This window comes from Limanda limanda, chromosome 15, assembly GCF_963576545.1.
Source record: "Limanda limanda chromosome 15, fLimLim1.1, whole genome shotgun sequence".
Taxonomy (NCBI): Eukaryota; Metazoa; Chordata; class Actinopteri; order Pleuronectiformes; family Pleuronectidae; genus Limanda; species Limanda limanda.
The window spans coordinates 782,416-800,851 of record NC_083650.1 but is presented as its reverse complement, the minus strand read 5'-3'; the positions used below and the strand labels follow the sequence as shown (position 1 = coordinate 800,851).

At 41.3% G+C, this 18,436-nt stretch overlaps 2 protein-coding genes across 2 annotated transcripts; one reads left to right on the top strand and one right to left on the bottom strand.

Annotated features, from left to right (window-relative positions):
* Positions 1–856: 856 nt before the first annotated feature.
* fbxo28 (F-box protein 28) lies at positions 857–16,709 on the bottom strand. Its single transcript, XM_061087185.1, has 5 exons — positions 16,521–16,709; positions 14,934–15,043; positions 13,348–13,486; positions 3,358–3,553; positions 857–2,799 (listed from the first exon to the last, which is right to left on the bottom strand). The coding sequence occupies exons 1-5, from the start codon at positions 16,707–16,709 to the stop codon at positions 2,294–2,296; spliced, it is 1,140 nt and encodes a 379-aa protein (XP_060943168.1). The 3' UTR covers positions 857–2,293.
* LOC133020473 (nucleosome assembly protein 1-like 4) lies at positions 4,755–13,341 on the top strand. Its single transcript, XM_061087044.1, has 14 exons — positions 4,755–4,903; positions 5,334–5,356; positions 5,416–5,488; positions 6,147–6,291; positions 7,477–7,563; positions 7,782–7,883; positions 7,983–8,054; positions 8,150–8,289; positions 8,480–8,619; positions 10,198–10,217; positions 10,311–10,406; positions 10,551–10,586; positions 12,671–12,724; positions 13,309–13,341. The coding sequence occupies exons 1-14, from the start codon at positions 4,755–4,757 to the stop codon at positions 13,339–13,341; spliced, it is 1,170 nt and encodes a 389-aa protein (XP_060943027.1).
* Positions 16,710–18,436: the final 1,727 nt, after the last annotated feature.

The window sequence follows — 18,436 nt, the reverse complement described above, 5'->3', positions numbered from 1 at the left end:
CAGTAGACATCTTTCTCTTGCTAAATACCAATTACCTCCCTTACTCTGGAGTAGCTGCAGATATTATCAGATACTGAATGTGGACAAGAACAAGACCAAAGTAAATGCATGGCACTGAAAAGCTAGGTGAACAGCTCCTTTAACCGGCAGAACATTACACTTCTGCATTTCCACTGATTTCAAAAAAATATTAGCCAATAGAAACACTGAGTCTGAGTCCAGCAGGTGTTGGGCATAATGATCTGACTCAGTCTCCAGAAACCCCGAACACTCAAGATAACAGAGCGTCAAACTCCAATGTTGACCTGGAAAAGAGGCTAAACTTCAAGGCCGACAGACCTGATAAAAAGTGGATAGTGGAGCAAGGGATTTAATTATTTTGGGAAATTGGAAATAGAAATTTTGTGACAATCTAGAACTCAAGGTCCGTGTACTAGCTTTTTTTCCGCAAAGGTTTTACTAAAGCTTTCAACAACATGGTGTTGTTGTGGTTGAAAGTGTGAGAAAAAGCATCATGGGCCTAAAATAACTGTCAATACTATTTGACAAAAAACCTTAACTCACGATTTAAATAATAGCTATTTCTAATCATTAAGACTGTTAGATATGATTGAAAGCTCTGGAACAAGCAAGTAGGATGATCTTGAGTGAATATTTATATCTCATTTCAAGAATATGATTGTGCAACTATAGGGTCAAAAAGAGGACAACTTTGAATACGTTTCGAACGTTTGTTTTACATTTTGAAAAATCAAGGCAAGTCATGAGATGCACGTTTCTGCAGTGAAATCAGTAGAAGTCAATGGCTGCCTGGAAAGTAGAAACACCACATTCAAAAAAACAGTGATACTCTGTGTTCTTTGCAAAACGTTTCGCTGTATTGAGCAGTACAATAATTGTAGAATATGGGATGAAATATGTAAAAACACCAGTAGGATCCGTGAAGGACAGATGCTTAAAATGTGTTGCCATTGGACTGTAGTCCTATAGTTTCTCTGTCCACATACAGTAACTTCTAATGGGAAAGCATTAACCTCAGAGCTATAAAGGGTCAGCTCTCGCTGTACATCTTCTGAAGAAATTGTTTTCACACAAAGCGGAGCCACAGCTGCATTTCGAACAATGATATCTGGGAAATACAATCCCCTTATAGACAACATTTACCCCTGTTAGGCCCTGCAAGCAGAGAAGGCATCAGTCAACAGGTGACACTGACTAATGCTACCCGAACACTTCCTTTTCCTTCTGTAGGATCACATCCTTCCTTAAAGGGGATTCATAAACTTATTTAACTAGAAATGTCTGAGCAGCAATTTTGAATAGAATAACAGAGCAACTGGAAAGGAATATAAACTACATATTACTATTTAGATGATTGTTATTGCACATAGCCAGGTCAGAAAAAAGCAAATGTGAATTAAATGAATGTTTATGGATGCAGACTTCGTCATGTGAAAATGGAAGGGACATAAATTATTACCTATAACATGTCACTTCAATTTGGTTCTAGCATTTTAAGTAGTATTATGAATAAGTCATGCACTTTGTCACTTTAGTTTTTCACTTTTTTTACAGATCATCTGAATTTCTGTTCTGTAATACCAGAACATAAACCTAAAAGCTTCTTGAAAAAGCATCTAGATTAAAAATCTGTGCAGTAATTTCAATGTAATCTTGCTGCAATAGGCCAACTTCCTGCCCTACCCTTGATATAGCTGTTACTAACAATCCCTGTAAGTTTTTAGATATTCTATATTTTTCTTTTTGTAGATAACTCCCATGTTGAGGACTGAAAAAAGAAATACTGCAGCATGCAGCTTTGTTGGGAGCATAAAAAAAAAGTTACTAAATACCTATGAGATTCACGTCTTCAGTATGAACCAATTGGCTCCGAGCTGAAAGCCACAGGGGAAATCAGAAAGTGTAGAAGGACACCAACCCATTGCTGTAGGTGGTTTCATGCCATTTGTTAACAAGAGAAATATAGAAAAACAAAAGACAGTAAATTCAAATCTAATGTTGACCCTGTCAACGTTGTGCAAAGTCTTGATGAAGCTGTGGGCTCATGGTTTTAACTGTGATACAGCAGCAATGTATTTAACACTATTCTCAAATCCAATACCACAAAAAAGAGAAAACACTGGTAAAGCATACAGGGATATTTCTATTTGTGACTCATCTGACAAACTGGACAGACAATGAGAGTTGGTGACGCAGGTCATTGGGAATAAGGTGTGATCAGTCAGATGTTGAAACCAAAATCAAAACTTAACTAAATAACACACTGAGTCTCTTATTTCTTGCTGCGCAGCCGTTTCGACTGCCGTGGAAGGTCTGAGTTCTTTCTGGTGCGTTTGAGTGATGACCCTCCCGGACCCTCTGGCTCTACTGGTATTGAGACTGCTGCCATGCTGCCACTTGCCGGCACAGTACCAGACGTACTGGCAACAGTTGAGGACACGCTGCTAGATGTGGAGGGGACAGCTGTGTTGGGCCTGGATCCTCCAATTGCAGCGGCGCTATTGTCCATCAGTTCACGGAGCTTGTGCTCTAGCTCCGCAAGCCGGGCGTTCTGTTCACCAATCACCTGGGTCTGTTCCAGCAGCTTCTGCTCCTGGTCCTGCAGCTGCTTCTGCTGCTCCAGCTGTTTCACACGGATTTCTTGCATCTCCCTCCGCATTACTGTCATGGACGCCCCATTCACCTTCACCTGCTGCTGCACCTTGGTCATCTCAGAGCGGGATGGTGTGTTCTTTGCCAGCAGGGACATGGTGGTCAGGGAGGTAGATGGACCTGCCACTGATGGAAAAGGACAGTGTCAGGGATCTTTTACTGATGCACAAAAAACATAAAACATGGAAGACTTATGTGAGAGAAAATCCCAGACAGCAACAATATCTCAGTCAAGAATCACTGAGATCAAGTTTTTTCTCCTTTCTAAGGTATCAGGGGGAACATTAACTGAAGCTCCTGACCTGTATTTGAAGGATTTTAATTTAATTTAATTAGTGCATGGACTGTACAAGTGCTATGTCTCTCAGCTGATGAAGATACGATTAAACTAGGAAATGCACATTTTAAGTGAGAAACGCTACAACCAATCAACCAACTCCTATTCTTAGTTTGTAACTTAATTTGCATCTGAACATTACTGCTGTAGTTATTCCTATATGGTAACTATGTCAAATGTATGCCCAGTATGGTGTTCCAAGACAGGAGTGTTTAAATTGTGTTTTCAGATAATCTGGCCAGAATAACAAATATGGCAGTAGTTTAAATGTGAATCATTTTATCACATACCATCACTGTGTAGATGGAGTCTAAGTTTAGGAGCCAGGAGAAACACATGTCTGTTACCTGGTGTAGACCCAATGAGACGGCCAGACAGATCAGCACCTGGCAGCTTCTTCTTCAGGATGGGGACGATCTTCTCATCAAAGTACTCCATGGCCATGGAGGAGATATCCCTCAGCTCCTGAAGAACCTCATGAGCTCGCTGGGGGGCACGAGTGGAGTTCACATAGCGCAGCACACGATATATCTCATCTATCACCTGATAAAACACAACAGATGATGAGCAAATAAGCCAAGAAATCAGAAAATGTACAACAAACATGAATGTCAACACTGAAACAATAATGGATTTTAACACCCTTAGTAATCTCACTGGGCCCTCTGCTGACCATGTATGGGAACTACAGCCAACAAGAAATAACCACTGAGGAGTTATTCTTTCCTCACCACTACACACATGTTGATTGATTGATTTTATATTTAGTGATCATAACACATAACACATTGAACCTGTCTCGTGTCAAAATTCTATGGAAATTTGTTTCTATAATAAACAATCAGATTACTATGGAAAGCCAGATGAAAACTTAAACTTCCAGGTGGAGGAGAAAACCTCACAGAAAATCCCCCAACATCTGACAAATCACAAACCTCACTAAACAGAATGTTGTTTAAGCGATATTTAATAATAATTACTTTGCATGAGAGAAAGATGGTCACAGAAATATACCAATTTTGTTCTTCACAATATTCAACAAAATTTAGGCAGGTACAACAAAACCAGGACCGACACCTAAAACTCAGGTGATCTGGTGGTTTAAAGGAAGTCTAGGTACCGGTCTGGAGTGCTATTAGCAGTGCCAAGAGACAGTACAGGGACAAAGTGGAGTCTCACTTCTAGGGCTCCAAGACGAAGAACTTGTGGGCTCGACTTAAAACAATCACAGACTGCAAAAGAAAGACCAGTAGTGCTGAGGTGGTGATGAACAGAACACCTTTTATGCTTGCTTTGAGAGCAACTCCCCGGCTGTGAAGATACAAGAGGCCCGCTGCCACCCTGTAATATCCAGGTCAGATGTGTGAAGATCACATAAACTGATTAACACACGCAAGGCACCTAGACCTGATGGCATCAGTGGCCGAGCTCTCAAATTGTGTGCAGATCAGCTGGCAGATGTATTCACAGACATTGTCACTGCTCCAGTCCATTGTCCCCATATGCTTCAAGGAGACAATCATTGTCCCCGTTTCAAAGAAACCCAAAACCCTCTACCTGAACGACTAACGCCCAGCAGCACTCATCATGAAGTGCCTTGAGCGGTTAGTCGAATCACCTCCTCCCTTCCTGACTCACTAGACCCACTTCAGTTTGCTTACAGGTCAAATAGGTCAACTGTATGACATCTCCCTATCCCTACACACTGCCCTCTCCCACCTGGACCAGAGGGACACATGGGAGAATGCTGTTCACCAAACTCGGAGACCTTCGGCTCAACATCGCCCTCTCTCAAATGCTAAGTCCTCCCCTCTACTCCCTGTTCAAGCATGACTGCACGCCCACCCACAGCTCCAACACCATCATCAAAATTGGAACACAGGTGTATCAAAAGTAAATAAAGTCTCAAGGAGCATTATGAAAAACACAACAGATAGCCGGCCACTTTGCATTTAGTGGCCACTTTGGCCATATTCCACATTTTTACTTTGAGGTACTTGTCCCAGGGCTCACATCAGATCAACTTCAAATTGAGATGAGTGTCATCTCAACAAGATGGCGATACAAACTAATTCAAAGATCGATTTCTCATCACACGGTGTGACAGTGGCGTAGCGTCAAAGTTTGATTACAGGCCATCAAAACATATCTGTCGTATCTGACATGCATGGACCATGAATCCTTTGATGCTGAGCCGTCAACAAACAATGACAGTGTCAGTGGTCATAGATCAAAGGAATCTTTGATGTCTTGTTTAAGAAGTTTTCCAATCATGCACGTGGCAAAAATGTATCGAAACTCTCCTAATTGCCTTTCAAATTAGACTCATGGCTAATTCGTATGCAAGTAATGTATCAAATAAACATTTGATGAATACAAATCTTTGTTCTTTGTTTGTTTGCCAGGTAAAGGGGAGCCAGTGATGCAAAGCCCTGTCGGACAGATGGACATACCTTTCAGCTTCCACTTCTTGGAAAGGTCAGTGCAGATGGTTTTCACTGTGTTTCTACTCTGGTTAAAGGTGGACAGGTTGACATTTCAACATGCTGATACGCATGTTAGTTACCTAAGATGGCTATAGTTCAAAGGAGTGACTGCTTTAGCCTTTCATCCTATTCACGTGTAGAACTTTTCTGAATTTAATTAGAATTATTTGTGAGGTTGATATGTAAAGTGTTGATGTTCTTCCCTGGAAGCTCCTAAACATCTGTAATTGGAGCAACTTCCACACAATGTGTTTGAGTCAATGTGGTGATTGTTGTGAGGTGTTTAAGTGATCAGATGTATGCAAAATCAGAAATTATATTATATATGCGAGGTTCAGTACAGTGAACTACATCAAACGAGATACTCACATGTAACAAAACTTGCATTACAGGTTTTTGACTTTGATGTTATCTGAGAAAGTTGATGAGTGAAACATTTGATTTAGTGTAGATGAATGAATATGAATCATTGCAGATGCCCCAGACACAAACAAAATAATCCTCAAGTTGTCTTAATCAGCTGAGATCGTTATGTTACATTTTAAAAGGTCGTGAAATCAACTGGTTTCGAAAAAAGAAAGCAGTATAGTTCATAAACTTGCTTTTTTAAATGGTTTAAATTAAGATGGGTTCTCATGTTTCTCTCATAGCATGCTTCCCAAAGCAGTGAAGCGGCGAGTGCATGCCTTGAAAAGGCTACAGGTGCAGTGCGTCAACATAGAAGCCAAATTCTACGAGGAAGTCCACGAGCTAGAGAGGAAGTACGCTGCCCTCTACCAACCACTGTTTGACAAGGTACCGTTAATGTCATTCCCTAATGGGTGGTATGTCTCTCTGGTCAGACCTGAGGTCAGTGAGTAAAAAACCTTGGTGCTAAATTGAAAACTACCACTTCGAGTAGTCAACTGCTCTATTGTCAGTTAAGGCTATTTCCAGAGCCAGTGACAGCCATTCTTAGTTAGCCTGAAGACTGATGGCTGTAATCCTGCTGCACCTGTTTCACTGTGGGTGCGTGTGGCGTGGTGGTGCGGATCTCAGCATGCTTGCTAGATAAAAAAATTTTGACCTTTGAGTCAATGTGGTGATTGTTGTGAGGTGTTTAAGTGATCAGATGTATGCAAAATCAGAAATTATATTATATATGCGAGGTTCAGTACAGTGAACTACATCAAACGAGATACTCACATGTAACAAAACTTGCATTACAGGTTTTTGACTTTGATGTTATCTGAGAAAGTTGATGAGTGAAACATTTGATTTAGTGTAGATGAATGAATATGAATCATTGCAGATGCCCCAGACACAAACAAAATAATCTTCAAGTTGTCTTAATCAGCTGAGATCGTTATGTTACATTTTAAAAGGTCGTGAAATCAACTGGTTTCGAAAAAAGAAAGCAGTATAGTTCATAAACTTGCTTTTTTAAATGGTTTAAATTAAGATGGGTTCTCATGTTTCTCTCATAGCATGCTTCCCAAAGCAGTGAAGCGGCGAGTGCATGCCTTGAAAAGGCTACAGGTGCAGTGCGTCAACATAGAAGCCAAATTCTACGAGGAAGTCCACGAGCTAGAGAGGAAGTACGCTGCCCTCTACCAACCACTGTTTGACAAGGTACCGTTAATGTCATTCCCTAATGGGTGGTATGTCTCTCTGGTCAGACCTGAGGTCAGTGAGTAAAAAACCTTGGTGCTAAATTGAAAACTACCACTTCGAGTAGTCAACTGCTCTATTGTCAGTTAAGGCTATTTCCAGAGCCAGTGACAGCCATTCTTAGTTAGCCTGAAGACTGATGGCTGTAATCCTGCTGCACCTGTTTCACTGTGGGTGCGTGTGGCGTGGTGGTGCGGATCTCAGCATGCTTGCTAGATAAAAAAATTTTGACCAAGTATTCATTTATACTTGGTCATATTCAGAGACCCTATTATTATCAAAGCCATCTCTGAAATTGATTACGTTTGTTATTACATGTGTGCTTCACAGAGACGGGATATTGTCACAGGAACAGTGGAGCCCACAGAAGAGGAGTGTGAGTGGCACAGCGACAGAGAGGAAGAGGAAGAGCTAGCTGTACGTACACATTTGATTTTGTTTTTCTTTCCAAAACTGTCTTCTTGGGGTTGTTCAAAGCAAAAAGAAAATGAACACATTAAAAAATGTCGGCAAATTGGTTAATATTCAACAGACACAAGGATGGTTGTGGGAAATGTGCTTTTAATGAGAATAACATGGACTAAGAAACGTTGACTGTTTGGATTATGATTCGTCCCTCTGTTCGCTGTCTGCAGGAGGAAGTAAAGGAAAAAGCTGCCCTTGAGGACCCCAAAGGCATTCCCGAGTTCTGGCTCACCATATTCAAGAATGTGGACATGCTCAGTGACATGCTAGAGGTACATTTAAATGGTTCATCTCTCATTTGTGCCTCATAGACTTTACTTTTCGGAACAGTGTCCTTAAGTCTCTGACCTGTCCTGTTCATGTCCCACCAGAAGCACGATGAGCCCATCCTAAAGCACCTGAAAGATATTCAGATCAAGTTTTCTGAACCTGTACAGCCGATGGTCTGTGTCTACATCATGTAATATAATGAATGGATACATTAACTAACTAGTGTTAAAATGTTGAGGAACTTAATCTGTCATGTTCTTACCCTCAGAGTTTCACATTAGAGTTCCACTTTGAGTCGAATGGTTACTTCAACAATGCAGTCCTCACTAAAGTCTACAAGATGAAGTCAGAGCCCGATGCCCCAGACCCGTTCTCATTTGAGGGCCAAGAGATCATTGACTGCGAAGGGTAGGTTCCAGAGCACACAAACTTTAAGTTGTAAAGTAACAAAAATGGCTGTTGCATGTTTTGAAAAACATTTCTATCTTTTTGTATTTACATCCCACATGTATCAGCCTCCTCTTGGCATTGATTCTAACTTTAGCTTTTTGTTCTCTTGCTTCCTGCGGTCTCTTCTTTTAACACCTCCTCGCTCTAGCTGTCAGATAGATTGGCATAACGGCAAGGATGTGACAGTGAGAACTATAAAGCAGAAGCATAACGACTGCGGCAACATTCGCACTGTTAGCAAACAGGTCCCCAACTACTCTTTCTTCAACTTCTTTAATCCAGTTAAAGGTGAGAACACACATGAGATGCAGAGGTTTTTGCTGCAGGTTTAAATGTCAATTACACCAATTTCTGTAAGTCTCTTTTTATACGTATTCTTCAGTTAATCCTGCAGGCACTGCGGTAACACGTTCACCATCACTGCATTGAACTTACCTCAGCAGCCGGTGGCGCCACACTCCTACTGTGTCAGATTGCAGAGTCACTCTGCAGTCAACAGACTAAGCAGCATGTCCGTTTGAAAATTATGTTGGACTATGCACATAAAACTTTGTTCATATCAACTTGAGTTTTACCATTATTTTCCAGCTTGGACAGTTAAAGTGGTGATGACTGGGATATATGACAGACTTAAGCTATTAGGCAAAGTTGCAGGAATTAGCCTTTCTGGTCAAAAATTGCTGATAAGCCTACTAATTAATTGCTAATCTTTCAAGATGAACCATCTCAAAGATCTTCAAAAGTTGAGATAAATTAAGTAATTATAGAAGAGTTTAAATCACTGACTGGAAAATGGTGGCGGAAATCCCCAAAGTTCTCAGTTTAATACTCCCATCCTTGAGTTACCTTCCTTAAAAGTGAGTACGGTCAGGGTTTTTGCTCCAGTTTGATTGCATTTGTTCATTTGTAGTAGATTGTATCGTAATAGCTACTAATAGTAGATGAATAATATAATGACTGATCCATTAAATAGAACGTATCATCAAATGAGTAATGTTTTATTATAGGATCAGTATGTTACACAAGATACACCTTAATGACTATATTGTCTTTCCTGTACAGTAAACATACCCATCAGACATGCCCAGGCCTCTTCTGCCTATTCTGACCTAAACACTGATTGGTTGAGCAAATGTTTGTCTTACTAGTTCTATCATAGTCTTGGCCTATGATTGGAATATAAATAACTCTTTGTAGAGTGTTTTAAGGTGTGGCGCTCCAGGGCTGAAGTGTTCTCAAGAGAATGAGCCGTCACTTGCTTATAATTTGAACCTAACATATGTTCAAATATATCAAATGAATGTTCGAATTATAATATATACAGATGTGTCAACAATATTTATTGTGTATTTCTTAAGTGGGCAGAGATTAAAAATCAGATAAGATACCGCAAATACTGGTTTCGATGAGTCACCACAGAATTATTGAAGTAAAAGGTTGTTTTATTTTTACCATGGCAACTGTGAATGAATGTGGATTCATTTTACATGAATACAAGTGAAGTTCTTTGAATCTAAGTTTGTTCAAAAATATATTTGAATCTCATATGGATCTTACACTGATGCTAAAGATCCTGATGTAGTGGAGGAAGGACGGGATGATGTCACCTTCAGTCAGTTCAGTGACAGCTGTTTGCTCTGACCTCACTCATAATGTACAAAGAGTCTTTGCCGTAAAACGGTTTCACATGTTGTTACAGCTAATGCACAAGATGACTCAGTAATTAAACAACTACAACGTCAGTCTGGGACTATAGGGTTAACTGTTAATTCATAAATGATTGTAGTAATTGAAATCCCATTTTTCCCCTTTACGCACCATATGTAGTTATTCAGTGCTAATTTCTCTGTATGTTTTCCCCTGTAGCTTCACCAGGCGGAGAAATGGTGAGTACAAAGTACCTTGTTCTTCATACAACCACCTGCCAGGTTATCCACTGGAGATTGTGTTTAATAAGATTTCCGCATTCTTTTCTACAGGATGAAGACTCTGAGATCGGTAATTTCTTCCACGAGAGAATAGTTCCCAGAGCTGTGCTGTATTTCACTGAGGAGGCCCTGGAAGATGACGAGAGCGTAAGAGATTTTCCTCCAAAATACTCACACACACTCACTCCTGTGTTCTAGTAACAAGATGGCATGTTTTTTAAATGACTCGTTTGAGGGTTTTTAAGCTAAACTTGTCATGAAAGTTGTGTTTTCATATTATTGTCATTGCAGTTCGAAGAGGAGGAGTTGGAAGAGGGAGATGAAGAGGTTAGTGGAACCACTCTACACTCACAAACACTGCATTTGATCTGAAATACCAGACATTCAGACATCACGGTTATCCCTTCTTAACTGTAAACTTACACTAGACCAGGGGTCTCAAACTCGCGGCCCGCGGGCCAATATTTTGTGGCCCCCACCTTAATATGAAAGTTTAATGTTAGTGCGGCCCGCACAAACATTGTAGCAGCTCCGCTGTTAGCTGCTGTGTGGGACAAGGTTATGATGTTCTGGTTTCCTACTGTGTGCCTGACCAGTGAACGCAGCATGCAAGTGAGTGACATGGGGGGCGGGGTCGTGTGTGTGTGTGTACGTGTACGTGTGAGAGAGAGAGCCGGGAGAGAAAAGAGTGGCTTTGGATGTGCGGTGCAGGAGGGTGAAATTCACCCTCCTGCACCGCCCTCTTTCGCGCAGGTCATGATGTATCCAGTGCTTCATTTATAAATCACAAGGTGCCAGAACGCTAAGTACATATCACAGCGCAGGTACGACGAGCACAGGTCGCCCATAAAACGCCGCTTAAAACAGCACACACATGCCACTTACAATGCAGTGGGACTTATTTAGGCTATACTGCAGTGACGGTATCAGTCTTTATGTCAGTGATTAATAAAGTGGCGTCTTGAGCAAAGGGCGACTTCTGTGTCCAGCGGAACGGAACACACACACATACACACACACACACACACACACACAATTTGTTAAATTGAAGGCAAATTCAAGGGACACCACGGCTCCTTTACGCACACGCTGCGCTGTGAGGTTTTGGGAGCTTCTTTACGCAGACAGATTATTCTAAACCGCAGCAGTTTATAACACGTCATTGAGCTAATATCTACATTTTACAGTCTGGGCTGTTTTACATTATTATTTACACCTGATATGTGTGGATGAATTTTAATGATTTAAATTACCTCATCCTCTGGTGGTGACATTTACGCACCGAGCCACGGACTGTACATGACAATGTGCTAGTTATTTTGGTTCATCTTAGAAGTCTGCATTTGTTATTATTTTATGAAATTGTGATGCTGTTGTTAAGAAAGCTTTATATATAATTTATTAGATTATCTTGTTATTGCGTGGCCACAAATTAGTAATTCATCCACCGATGTCAACAGGGGCTCCGTAATTTTCTAGTGATTACATTATATTGTTATATTTTATTTTAATAATTTCTTAAAAAACTTTTTTTAATGTTCATATTTTTTTCGATACGAGAGGTACCGGATCTGCTCAAATAAGTCCCAGAACGCAGGCAAGCCAACACGCCGGCACAAAGTAAGCACAAAAATTTATAGAAAAATGTGAGGCTACAGGAGGAATTTGATCATAGATTTGCAGACTTCAAGACGCACAGAGCGACTTTTACAAAAATTTTGCGGATCCCTTCTCCTTTGATGTGCAAGATGCCCCTCCTGTGCTTCAAATGGAGCTCATTGGCCTGCAGTGCAACTCTGACCTCAAAGCCAAGTTCAGGGAGGTGAGTGGAAAGGAAGACAAGCTTGGGCAATTTTTGTGAGAATTTAACTCCAGCTTCCTTGAGCTTTCCCGAATGTTCAAGCGGACCATGTGCCTTTTTTGGAGCACATATTTGTGTGAAAAGCTCTTCTCCACCTTGAACTTCAATAAGTCCAGGTACAGGTCCAGGCTTACTGATGATCATCTTCAAGCCATACTGAGGGTCTCAACTGCTTCCTCCCTCAAGCCAAATGTGGCTCAGCTATGTGAGAGGAAGCGCTGCCAGGTCTCTGGCAGCAAGAAGTAGGCAAGAGAAGCCATGTTTACAAGAACTGTTCGTGTTCTTCAATATTCTATTCATGTTCAGAAGAACCCATTGAAGTTAAATAACTGTTAGTAATGACATTAGAGAAGTTTGGATTTTTTTAGCAAAGTTTTTTTTTTTTTTTGGTGGAATACCTGATGCGGCCCAGCCTCACCCAGATACTGCCTCCAGCGGCCCCCAGGTAATTTGAGTTTGAGACCCCTGCACTAGACCCTCTTGTGTGTTTTGTTTTTCCTAGTCGAGGGCTGTTCGCGTATCTTAGAATGATCTTGTTTTTGTGTCTCAGGACCAAGACAATGAAGGCTATGACGACGATTATGAGGGAGACTGCGACCCCAAGGTCAGTTTGCATCCACTACTTAAAAAAATATATATATCTAGCACATTTTCTCTTAAACAACATTTATCAAACTTTTATGAAATACAGTTGTGAACATATAAACATGATATTGTACACTTGTATCGAGAACTATGTTAAAAATCCAATTACAGTTTAATTTAGCTAAACTTCCAGTAGTTCCTGTCAGAGTAGTCCTGATGGTGAGAATGTGTGTGTGTTCCTTCACATTTTCATTCAATTTCCAGCTCAGATACGCAAACCATTCTGCTCATAATAGTTCTATGTCACATTTATAAAACCCTTGTTGTTCTTATATTCTATTTTTTTTGCTTGTGTAATATTTTGAGCAAGGCTACAAGTAAGCCTGTGACCCAAGCATTTTATTGCCAGCGACTGCTATATGCAATTGTTGTGCACATGACAATAAAGTCTTGAATCACTTGAATTGGACACTGTGGGTACAACCTGAATATAACTAAGACACCACATCATGGTATAAATTAAATGAGGGATTAGTGTGAGCATGCTTCTGCAATGAGAGGAAGCCTTTTCACAAGGTAATTATACTGGTCCTCTCTTTACAGAGTGTTGCTGCTGATCTGTGGACAGTCAGCTGAGCTTACCTTTCCAGGGATGAAGCAGCAGAGGTTGGAGTCGACATATTTCATGAAGGTCATGTTGAGCAGAGAGAGGCGCGTTTCCACGGCAGCCAGGATATCTGCATGACGGGCCAGTGAATGATTTCTCCTCTCTGATTCTCGCCTGCAGACAATTCATTAAAAACACTCTGGTATGATTCATGTGATTTTTAACTGTGCATCACACCTTTTCACTGATGATTTTGTTTTAATTAGTTTAGGTCAATAATTAGATGCTTTGCAATCAATTCACAGATCAACCAGAAATACTGAAAATCCCTAAATGTTCTGTCACCTTGCAGTTGTTTAGCAAGTCTAATCTTACAAGGTTATTGACCCAACATGATCAAAAAGTATAAGAGAACCTGACTACAAAGCTTTAGCTTTAACACAACATTTTAAAACAGTCTGGGCTTGTTGAGATGAGTGAAGAGAAAATGTGAAATGGTCTGTATTTATATAGCGTTTTTCACCACATAGGAAGAAAAGAAAGTGCTGCCCATAGATGCACTGTGTATGTGTGGGAATGGGTGCATGGCATAACTTTTTTTCTTTCTATAAGGGGCCATTCAGGGTAACATCTTGCCCAAGGACACTTTGGCACACAGATAGGGAAGACTGGGATCGAACGGTTGACCTTCTGGTTGGAGGACGACCACTCTACCCCCCTCAGCCACAGCCGCCTGTGTGATTGATGTATGATAGAGAAAGTGCTGCACAGAGGCACTGTATGAATGTGTGAGTTGCAAAAACTGTACTGTAAAAGCGCTTTGAGTGGTCATCAAGACTAGAAAAGCGCTTTATAAATGCAGACCCTTTAACATTTACACACTGCCGACACAGCCATCAGGGGTAATTTGAGGTTAAGTATCTCGCTCAAGAACAGTTTGACTTGCGGATTGTGAGAGACTGGGATAGAGCTGCTCTACCTTCTGATCCACAGCCGCAGTGCAGGAATTCATTCTTAGCAATTTGGACTGTTGATAGTGAATATATTAATTGTGTGTTATTTAGTCATGCAGATTTAAAATATACTTTAAGGTTTCTTAAGAGCCTCAAATTAAGTGAACTGCAACACAGGCTATATTTCATCCTTGCTTTACTCACATATGTCCAGCCAAAGTTTGACTGCAGTATTGGGCTGTTAGCTCTGAGCCTTACAGTCTGAGCTCTAAGCAGTGCTGTGACTGGAATAAGTCTAGTGGACCGGGGCTGCTGCTGCTGCTTTCTGCTGCTGACTCATGCTCTTACTACACAGCCTACACACAAGATGTAAACTCAGTGCCAGGCTGCCAGCCTGTATCATTCAATTCATTTAGTAATCTCAATTTAAGCACCTTAATAAGGAAATACATTTCATTCACAATCATTATTATTTACTTAAACATTATTCCACTGAGCCCTTCAACACCATCACTAACAACAAGGGGGCCAAATAACGAAACTGGACTTCAAAATGTCCCTTCCAAGGCATATGATGTCCCATGATATTTCACAGTGTGTGTGGCTAAAACTCAACAAGAGTGAACAATTGTTTTTATCTGGAGAGCTCCTGCTGGTGTGACACTGACCTGGGTAGTTGGGCTTTAACTTGTCTCTGACATAGACTGTGGTAACGCTCCACCTTTAGGAAGCCCTGATTGAGAACACGCTGGCAGATAATGTCCTTGCGCTTGCAAACCTAGAGAAAACAAACAAGAAAAAACTGGTAAGCAAAAATACTGTTTTAGAGTATGTAGACTGGAGCTGCAGACTGTGGGGTGTGCTGGAAGAGCTGCAGGGGGCAGAGCAGTGAATCCCTTCCAGATAAACACACAGATGACACCTCCCACAGGAGCACTGTTCTCTACATGTCCTGTTGCTGTCTGTCTCTCAGCTCTGTGCTCTACATGTTCTGCTGCTGTCTGTCTCTCAGATCTGTGCTCTACATGTTCTGCTGCTGTCTGTCTCTCAGCTCTGTGCTCTACATGTTCTGCTGCTGTCTGTCTCTCAGCTCTGTGCTCAACATGTTCTGCTGCTGTCTGTCTCTCAGCTCCGTGTTCTACATGTCCTGCTGTTGTCTGCCTCTGAGCTCTACATGTCCTGCTGCTGTCTGTCTCTCAGCTCTGTGATCTACATGTTCTGCTGCTGTCTGTCTCTCAGCTCCGTGCTCTACATGTCCTGCTGTTGTCTGCCTCTGAGCTCTACATGTCCTGCTGCTGTCTGTCTCTCAGCTCTGTGATCTACATGTTCTGCTGCTGTCTGTCTCTCAGCTCTGTGCTCTTCATGTTCCTGCTGCTGCCTGACTCTCAGCTCTGTGCTCTACATGTTCTGCTGCTGTCTGTCTCTCAGCTCTGTGCTCTTCATGTTCTGCTGCTGCCTGACTCTCAGCTCTGTGTTCTACATGTCCTGCCACTGTCTGTCTCTCAGCTCTGTGATCTACGTGTTCCTGCTGCTGTCTGTCTCTCAGCTCTGTGTTCTACATGTCCTGCTGCTGTCTGTCTCTCAGCTCTGTGTTCTACATGTCCTGCTGCTGTCTGTCTCTAGGCTCTGTGATCTACATGTTCTGCTGCTGTCTGTCTCTCAGCTCTGTGCTCTTCATGTTCCTGCTGCTGCCTGTCTCTCAGCTCTGTGATCTGCATGTTCCTGCTGCTGTCTGTCTCTCAGCTCTGTGATCTACGAGTACCTGCTGCTGTTTGTCTCTCAGATCTGTGCTCTACATGTTCTGCTGCTGTCTGTCTCTCAGCTCTGTGCTCTACATGTCCTGCTGCTGTCTGTCTCTCAGCTCTGTGCTCTACATGTTCCTGCTGCTGTCTGTCTGCTCTGTGCTCTTCATGTTCTGCTGTTGTCTGTCTCTCAGCTCTACATGTCCTGCTGCTGTCTGTCTCTCAGCTCTGTGCTCTACATGTTCTGCTGCTGCCTGTCTCTCAGCTATACATGTCCTGCTGCTGTCTGTCTCTCAGCTCTGTGCTAACCACGTAGCAGCCCAACGAGCACTGCAGCAAGCGGCTGCTCTAATTCCACCGCTGATCCCACGTTAAACTGGGGCTCTCAGTGAAACGCTGCTCCGACACAGTTTCTACACACATTTCTCGGAGCCATCCTGCAGAGAGAGGCAGTGCATGAGGCTAAGAGTGGCTTTGTTCTCCTTCCAGCTGCCTTGTTTTTGTTCTGCTTACCGAGCGGAGCAGGCTGATTTCATCGTAGGACAAGAAATTGAGGATGGCCTCAATGGCCACGATGGGCAGTCCTAACAGCGGGTTGTTCTGGTGCGGATGGTCAGGTGGAGGAGTGGACTGTCTCGGTGACACCGCTTCTGAGTCCAAGGAGCCAACACATCCATCGACCCTCTCCACGACGGCAGCCATCTTGCTATGCCAAGGAAGAGGCGGAAGTGACGTATAGAAAGGAAGCTAGGGTGCCATTTTCCCCAAGTAAAAAATATGTTCCCACTAGAAAGAAAAAACGGTTTAGTGGTAACCGTCGCTCCTGATGTCGGAAACAGGAGAAATAAATTCATAGTCAATGTTTTCTACGTTGTATTATCTATCTAGGGTGCAGAGTGAAGTTAGACAACCGTGCTCATCCTGCCTGGTTTATCTGTACTGCAGATTTTATATTGAATGTTTTTCATAAAAAGGAATGTGTTTACATTGCATGTCAGCAATGTTTGGCTTTACATATTACATATATAAAAATGTAACATCTAAATCACAGTAAAAAAGTTCTGAAGCAGAATAATGTTGAAACAATTATTCTTCTCCTGTGTGACACATTCATTAGTGTGATTGTGACACCACTTTGCAAGTTAGCCTATCCCTTGTATGACTATAGCAGAGGACTGTTGCAGAGGATGTCACATCATGTTAAAGCCCTATGAGACAAATTGTGATTTGTGAATATGGGCTATACAAATACAATTTGATTGATCGATTGATTGATTGATTCTCTTGGGCCGTATTTATGGCCCAGAGCTACTTCGGAATCATTCCTTGTCATTAGTGAGTACTCTAAAAATAGTTCTACAGTATACTGTCACTTTTTATTGTTTCCGTGATGGATGTTGTGTGCAGAGCTTATTATTAACACACTATAGTGCAGAGTGAAGTTAGAAAACTTTGGGCTCATCCTACCTGGTTTATCTGTCATTTATACTTGTACTAAACACACCACAGCAAATTCCTTGTATGTGTAGGCTAAGCCTTCCTAATATTAAATCCCAATTCTGATTCTTATTAATCATATTATCCATTCATTCATACATCCATTCTTTCACATTGATCATGGAAATGTGTTTCTCAATCCCTCAAGGCTGTATATTAAATCTGTTTCAGACCAAACCAAACACAAAAAAGTTGTAATTTTTTTGTTTTCCTCATCATGGATATCATGCTGACTTATTTTTTGGAGCACACTGAGCTGTCAATCTCAGTGTCTGGGTGCAACTGATTTTTTAATTTTGACTACAGCATTTCTATCTGGCCAATTAATCTTTTCATATTATTTATTTATTAATTTATATATTTCTTAGAGGCACAGGAGTACTTCTAAGGTTATAAAATAAATATGGTCAAAACATGTGCTCAATAGAATTCTACAAATGATTCAAATCCATAATGGGTTTTAAATGGAATACAGATGCCATTTCATATGATGTTAGAATCCCCATATTGGTAAAAAAAAAAAAAAAGGTAGATCAAACAAATTAAAATAATCCAAAAATATTTGTAAAGATATGGACTGATTAGTGCAACCCCTTGTCTCCATTAGGTTATATCAATAGCATTCATGTGGAATGTTAGATTCTTTGGTATTTCAGATACACATGTGGCAAAGAAAGGGACCAAGACTTTGACTAATAACAGCCATCTCAATTGTATGGCTCAAAATGCCAAATCTGAGATACAATGTTTGCACAGTTAAAAAGTACCACCTAACCAGAATATAGCAGCGATGTTACTGAACTTAACTGTTCCTCTAATAACAAAGCATCTTGGCGTGGTTGCCTACAGACCCCTGCTAGCAGCCTGTGTGCTTTTGATTCATACATGAAATAATGCAGAAAAGACAAGCTTTTCAATCTCAAATGTGATAT

Coding starts and splice junctions, on each gene's coding strand:
- LOC133020473 (XM_061087044.1), top strand. CDS start 4,755: ATGCTGTTCACCAAACTCGGAGACCTTCGGCTCAACATCGCCCTCTCT. Junction 4,904..5,333: donor GGAACACAGGTGTATCAAAA/GTAAATAAAGTC, acceptor CTTTCAAATTAG/ACTCATGGCTAATTCGTATG. Junction 8,620..10,197: donor CTTCTTTAATCCAGTTAAAG/GTGAGAACACAC, acceptor TTTCCCCTGTAG/CTTCACCAGGCGGAGAAATG.
- fbxo28 (XM_061087185.1), bottom strand. CDS start 16,709: ATGGCTGCCGTCGTGGAGAGGGTCGATGGATGTGTTGGCTCCTTGGAC. Junction 15,044..16,520: donor AAATCAGCCTGCTCCGCTCG/GTAAGCAGAACA, acceptor TGTTTTCTCTAG/GTTTGCAAGCGCAAGGACAT. Junction 13,487..14,933: donor GTTAAAGCCCAACTACCCAG/GTCAGTGTCACA, acceptor AATTGTCTGCAG/GCGAGAATCAGAGAGGAGAA.